The sequence below is a fragment of the Nicotiana attenuata genome, chromosome 2, assembly GCF_001879085.1.
Source record: "Nicotiana attenuata strain UT chromosome 2, NIATTr2, whole genome shotgun sequence".
Classification (NCBI taxonomy): domain Eukaryota; kingdom Viridiplantae; phylum Streptophyta; class Magnoliopsida; order Solanales; family Solanaceae; genus Nicotiana; species Nicotiana attenuata.
In genome coordinates this window covers 90,861,239-90,868,738 of record NC_031990.1, presented here as the reverse complement: position 1 = coordinate 90,868,738, position 7,500 = coordinate 90,861,239, and the positions used below count along the sequence as shown (strand labels likewise).

The window sequence follows — 7,500 nt, the reverse complement described above, 5'->3', positions numbered from 1 at the left end:
CTAATTCCCGAAAAAACAGCTTATTTCGCACAATCAACATAGTATCTGAAGGTAAGAAATTCAAACACCTTTATGTGCAATTGCTGAAGCAATCCAACATGATAAAAGAAAAATAAAAAATTGATAAATGAATTGTAGAATTCCTCCAACGCGTACAAATCTGTTTCATATAGCACATACACGAAAAAGAAGAAGAGAAGGAAGTGTCAAACTTTTGTAGAGATCTCTTACACGCTAACAATGTATATACATCCTTATAAACTGAAAAAATATATATTTATACAATATTATACACAAATATACACATTTATACACAATTATACAATACTGTATAACTTGTATAAATATGTATAATAGTGTATAAGAGGTGTCTGTATACCCATATACACAATTATACACTATTATACAATGTCGATACAACCTGCTACATAGTTATGATTTTCCAGAACTTCAACTTCAAACTTCAGAATCTTCCAAAATTACCAGAACTTCAAACTTCAAAATCTTCCAAAATTAGTGGTTGTTTGTTGGTGCAAATCAAGTTTGAGAGCTATTTATTTTCATATCTGTGTGTATTTTCATCTTTCTTTCAAAAATCTTCTTCGTTCTTCTGCTTGCCACCATGGACGACGGAGTCTTTCTTCGAGCCTTCTTCGAGCCATTAATGGCAGAACTGCGTAGGGGGTAAAGGAGGGGAATAGCGGGGGCTAGGTTAAGAGAGGATGAGGGATCTATGTGGGTTAGAGAGAAAGAAGTGAGAGACGGTGAGAGAGAAGGGAATGAAGAAAGAAGAAAATAATAAAAACCCTAAAAGTATGTCTTTAATAACGGGCTAAAGGCTGAAAAGTTTCTTTCAAATTATGTATAACATGAGCTATATAGGGTAAGAGTTTTAAATGTGGGCCATTTTCGATTGGACTACTAGGCCAAGTGACATGGCTGTAATTCTCCAAGTGACATGGCTGTAATTCTTTCGATTTTCTATTATATTCGTACAGAAACTAAATTCTTTATTTGATATCCCACATTCTAGCATTAACCCAACAATTCTCGACGGTTAGATTTAACCTAGATCTTAAAAAATTAATAGACCAATTCTGTCATCTTCAACAAGTTTTTTTCCAGCTGACAAAAACACAACATTATTCCTTAATTTTTTCAGCCAAACCAATATTAATCATTAGTTTTGGCCCTTAACCAGAGGTCTCGAGTTTGAACTCTGGGTATGGAAAAATCCTTTGTAGGGAGCGCTTCCTCCCGAAAGGGGCCTTACGCGACGCGAATTCGGATATAATCGGGCTCCAATACGGGTGCCGGACACCGGGTGGGCAACCGAAAAAAATCATTAGTTTTGGCGGGTGTAGAGCCCCAATGTTACTTTTGTCAAAAATCATTAGTTTTGGCGGGTGTAGAGCCCCAATGTTACTTTTGTCCATTTTTTTTTTAACGATACATAAGTTAAACACCAAACTTAAAAAAGAATATCCGATGAAAATTCTTAATAAGAAGAGCTTTCTCTAAATGGTTTTGTGCAAATCCAAATTAATTATCAGTCACATAGCAAAAAAAAGTTTTAAAACGAGTCAATAAAACGACAAAATTTAGTGGGCGTTTAGACATAACAATTGTAAAATTCCGAAAAAACGAATTTTTTTTCAAGTAAAAATGGTATTTAAAAACAAGAGTTGTGTTTGGACATAAATATAATTTTGGGTTGTTTTTGAATTTTTGGGAGTGATCTGAGTGAAAATTTTGAAAAACGCCCTTTTGGATTTTTTCAAATTTTCGAAAAAATTTCAAAATTCATGTTCAAGTAAAAATTGAAAAATTTATGGCCAAACACTGATTTCGAAAAAAGTAAATAAGTTTCATGGCCAAACGAGCTCTTAAATTGGTTGGAAGACCAAATATGAAGTATGAAGTAGCATCCTATTTTAGGTCAATGAACTCACCTCCCAAATATGTCCAGGTTCATAAATCATAATCGAGGACAAAAAGGTAATAAAATGATATGTGTATTTATATTTCTCATTTTATCCCTCCTAAAATGATACAAAAATGTTTGCATAATGTAATGTATGTATTATTTATTAATACCGACCAAATACTGTATTATTTTAAGCGAGATTTTGTGCTAAAATTTAATATTATCCAAGATAATCAACCGTGCGAATCAACCTTAATGACATGCTCTTATAGTTACGTAAATGTTATCACATATTTAAAATTATAAGTTCTAACTATACCTTTTATATATACCAAAATTTTTTCTTCTTTTCTTAAATTGCATGTCTAGTTAAATACCTTCATATAAAATGAAACGCAAGAAGAGTAAGATAATAATTCGGAGGTTTATGTGTTTGGAAGTTTACGGGTTTTGAAATTATAAAGTTTATGGGTTCGAAAGTTCGCGGTTTCGAAAGTTTAGCGGTTCGGAAGTTGATGAAATTTGTGGGTTCGGAAGGTTGTTGGTTCGAAAGTTTATGGCTTCATGTTTATTGTATCTAATAACTTATTTATGAATAATTTTGAGAAGTTATTTTCTTTAATTTGAGTACAAAATACCGAAAAATGAATAAAATTGCTATTGTTTTCCAAGAAAACATTTTCTTGGAAAATATTCGTTGTACCAAACACACCATCTATCAGTAATGTTTACACCAAATTCAATCACATTAGTCAATCATAGCTAATTAAGTAACACAACATTGAGGTCAAAATACACACTAACTTTCATGATTAAGTATTAAAAGCAGAAGTGGCGCATGTCATGTATTTAACTATTTCATATAAACATCAAATGCAAATACTCTTTTCGGTCCATAATAAATGATATTTTTTTATTTTGGTCCAAAATAAGTGTCATTTTATATAATCAAGAAAGAAGAAGAAAAAGAAGAAGAAGAAGAAGAACAACAACAAAATAAATTAAAATCCCATTAGTGGGGTCTGGGGAAGATAGTGTATATAGGCTACGGATTGATTTGAATTTGGAATTTGTTGGTGTAACTGATCTTGTTGCAGTCTCGCATTTGCGACCTTACACCTACCCCGAAGGAGTAGAGAGGCTATTTCCGAAAAGACCCTCGGCTCAAGAAAACAAAAAGACAAAAGGAGACAATATTAGTATCACTACAGAAATTACAGGAAAAATAGGAACAACATGAAATCCAGAAGAAAGACGCAAAGCAAAAGCGATAGATAGTAAATAGGTCCTGCACTGAAGAGCGAAATAGTAAGACACAACATTGCCACTAGCAGTTGTGTACATATCTAATATGTCAAGGTAACAATATGTAAATTTTAATTAATGGTAATTTAGTAAATCCATTTTTTTTCTAGCAGTTAGTATTTTCTAAAGGGATGTGCTAAAGGCAAAAAAGTCACTCATTATGAACCAGAGGGAGTAAGATTTTACCCGTGAACAGAGGCGAACTCAAGATTTAAACTCTACATGGATTTAACTTTTTAAGGTTTTTAACATAACCTCATATTATATCTTTATAGTTAGGGTTTTGTTCATATCTATTATATATTACAATTTTAATATTTTTACATATAAATTTACGTTTCGCGTTGAACGTACTGGATTTATATGAACCCGATACCCTAAGAGTGGATCCGCCCATGTGTGAGACCTTTAAAAGAAAACAAGGTAGATTAGCTAATAATTAATAGAGACGGATAATCGTCTAGGTTCAATGATAGTCTCCCCCAATGATGGATTGCTAATGCTGGTTCGTACATATAATATTTATGCAACTGTATATATATATATATATATATATATACATATATATATATGGCTAATTATATTAAACCAAGAAATATCACGTTGAAACATCACTATCCTGATTCCACATGCATGGTAAATAAACCAAACAATTAAGTTTTTTTTAAATCAAAGCACAGATGCTTAGAACTCTATATAAAGAGACCAAGAGTAACCGGTCCTTCCAACTACTCAAAAATTGCAAAGAGCTATTTTAAATTTCTCTTCGAATTGAATTTTGTCTACCAATGGCCTCTAAGTTATTATTCTCNCAAGTGAATGATTTTTGATTAGAGATAGTAGTTTAGTGAATTTTTGTGATACCTACCTAGGTAAAAATTGAGTAAACTTTTTTCGATCGTTATTAAAAAAAATTTGGTGCAATAAAGTGAAAATTGAATGACCATTCATGAGATTAAAACAATTACATTAAATTGATAGTTTAGAAGTTCTTAAGTTAATTCTAAGAAAAACAAGCTAATTCTTTGTTCCTTGAGCCGAGAGTGTACTAGAAATAGCATCTCTAACTTCACAAGATAGGAGTAAGGTCTGCATACATAGTACCCTAGCCTTCTCAAACCTCACTTGTGAGAAGTCTGGTTGTAAGGAGGGGAACCTTGGAGCAACGGTAAAGTTATCTCCTTGGGACCTATAGGTCACGGGTTCGAGCCTTGGAAGCACTCACTAATCACTACTAGAAATTCGGCAAAAACCGACCAAGAAAAACTGACCAACTTTGGTCGGTAAAAAAACCGGCCAAAAACCGACCAAAGTTGGTCGGTTTTTCAAAATATTTTAATTTTTAATTTTTTTTTACGAAACCGACCAACTTTAGTCGGTTTTCTTTGGCGCAAAAATGCGGGAAACTATTTTTGAGTCCCGCGAAAATTTATTTTTCAAGAAACCGACCAACTTTGGTCGGTTTTTTTGGTCGCTAATTACCGGATTTCTAGTAGTGAATGCTTGTGTTAGGGGTAGGCTGTGTACATCACATTCCTTGAAATACGGCCCTTCTCCGAACCCTGCGTAAATACAGGATACTTTGTGCACCAAACTGTTTTTCTTAATTATTTTATGTTGTTAGGTTTTATGTATTAAAAAGTGATTAATGCATTATTTGCAGATAGTAATGAAGGATCCAGAAGGATCAATAATATGGTTTTGGAAAGCTATAAATAGAGGAGACAGAGTAGATAGTGCACTAAAAGACATGGCAGTGGTTATGAAGCAATTGGATAGAAGTGAAGAAGCCATTGAAGCTATCAAATCTTTTAGATGGCTTTGCTCAAAACAAGCTCAAGAGTCCCTTGATAATGTCCTACTTGACCTCTTCAAGGTATATATTAGTAATATAAAATATTCACATTTAGAAAGAAATTATCAATTTATTTTTTTGTTGAACATAAACTTGGTCTTTTCTGATATTCGCTTGATTTTATTGACCGTTAAATCACACGTTTGCGTGAACATATAATTTATTGTCTTTTATCAGCTGAATAAAAGTAAATACGTACGGTCAAACCTCTCTATAACAGGCTCGTTTATTCCGATCTTTTTTTTTTACTGCTATAGTGAAGTGGTGCTATATAAAACATACATTATAACATAACATGAAAAATTAGTTCTAAAAAAAATTGGCTGAACGAACGACTGTTATCGTGAAGTGTTGTTATAGAGAATAGATATCATAAAGAGATTTGACTGTAAATCTGATTTGGTCACTTCATGCTCTTTATTTTCCACTATTTTTGTATGTAGAAATGTGGAAAAGTAGACGAGCAAATAGCACTGTTAAAGCAAAAGCTGAGACAAATATATGAAGGGAAGCTCTTCAATGGTAGGCATACTAAAACTGCTCGATCTCATGGAAAGAAGTTTCAAGTTACTATTAGCCAAGAAACTGCAAGAGTTCTGGTAATTATACCTTTCACATTCTTTAATTTTGTCGCTTCAAATTTTTTTAGCAGGAGCTAGAAGCCCGTATAAGGGTTTGATGGAACGGAGTAGTTTTTAATCAAACAATATATTTGTGTTAAAAAATTTATTAAATATATACAAATATTAAATTTAGGATCCAATTAATACTTGAAGTCGTCGTTATAAATTTCAAATCCATAAAATCAAAATTCTAGCTCCGCTTCTAGCAAATATAGCCTATGGACAACGGATACAAGCTCATCCATCTCTTTTGACTCAACCTGCATAAATAAATAAAATGATTGCCATTTATTAAACAACTAATATAAAAAGGGACGACCCCCGAGAATTTCATAATATTGGTAAATAGCACGGGTTAGTCAGTTTTTGTACTAATAATTAAAAAATAGCTAGTGATTGCAAAATTATTAAAAAATAGCCACTATTTTGCTGAAATACGGAAAGTTCTCGCAAAATATATATGTTGGATTATGGAGCTCATGCGTATAAAGTTCCAACATATTATGTTGGAACTCCATCACACGGAAAATTCCAGCATAATATGCTGAATTATGAAGTTTCTGCGTATAAATTTCAAGCATATTGGAACTCAAGCACATTATGAAATTCCATCACATTATACTGTAATCTCATATGTAAAAAAATCAAACTCCAGCATATTATGCTGGAATTTTTCGAATTTTTAAGGGTGTTTTTGTTCAGATTTTATCTTTACATGAAAAAGCGACTAAAATTCGATTTCTTTAAATGTGGCTATTTTTCAATTACCAGTTGTAAATCTGGCTATTTCTAATTTTTGTGCTTAATTTTCTGGTTGTTTTAGGGTAATTTGGGCTGGGCTTATATGCAAAAAGGAAATTATATGGCAGCAGAAGTGGTGTACAAGAAAGCCCAAATGATTTATCCAGACAGCAACAAGGCCTGCAATCTGGCCCATTGTTTGATTAAGCAAGCCCGATATGATGAAGCCCGTTATATTCTTGAAGATGTTTGGAGTGGTAAATATTTGGGCTCTGATGATACAAGAACTAAAAATCGAGTAGAGGAATTATTGTTAGAATTGGACTCAAAGCAACCTCCACACTTTTTGCAAAATATTCCGGGCCTTAATTTAGATGATGATTTTGTAAATGGGCTTGAAGGTTTGATTAATGAATGGGCCCGGCCCAAATCAAGAAGGCTTCCAATATTTGAGGAAATCTCTACATTTAGAGATCAATTGGCATGTTGATTGATTTCTAATTTTTCTATCTTGGACATGAGGATCATTGTAAATATTTGTAGTCTGGTCGAGTTTATGATTTAGGGTTCAGGGTTTAGATGTGATAACTGTAAATTGTAATGTAAATTAGATCTTGGGGCAGAGTTTGGAAAATGAATATAGTTAGCTTGTGACGTTTTGGTGGTCAAGAGGTCATAATTCGAAATTCAATTTTCGTTTAAAAACAGCTTCAATTCAAGCACAATTTACTGAAGATATATTTTCAATTGCAACAAGGCACTAACAAGTAACGAGTTCTAACTATTGAAGAGTATGGTGGAATTTTTTTTACCCTTAACTAGAGGTTCAGGTTAGAATAGAGTCCTATTCTATATACAACATTAAAACCTACGGTAATCGACTAATTATTCTCCCTCAAACGAAAACCTACAAGGTCCTAATTCTCATCAAACAAACCACATATGTATATATAATTTCTTGGATTCCTTTTTTCTTATAGCCGAGAAATACTCGACGTCAGTGACACTCGATTTGGGACTCATCGGATAATGACCTTTCTACCCTTTTC

At 32.8% G+C, this 7,500-nt stretch overlaps 1 protein-coding gene across 1 annotated transcript; it reads left to right on the top strand.

Moving 5' to 3' along the window:
- LOC109223078 (protein SULFUR DEFICIENCY-INDUCED 1-like) lies at positions 4,899–7,141 on the top strand. The gene is made up of 3 exons (XM_019387337.1): positions 4,899–5,108; positions 5,531–5,686; positions 6,534–7,141. Exons 1-3 carry the CDS (start codon positions 4,902–4,904, stop codon positions 6,939–6,941), a joined length of 771 nt encoding a protein of 256 aa, XP_019242882.1. The 5' UTR covers positions 4,899–4,901; the 3' UTR covers positions 6,942–7,141.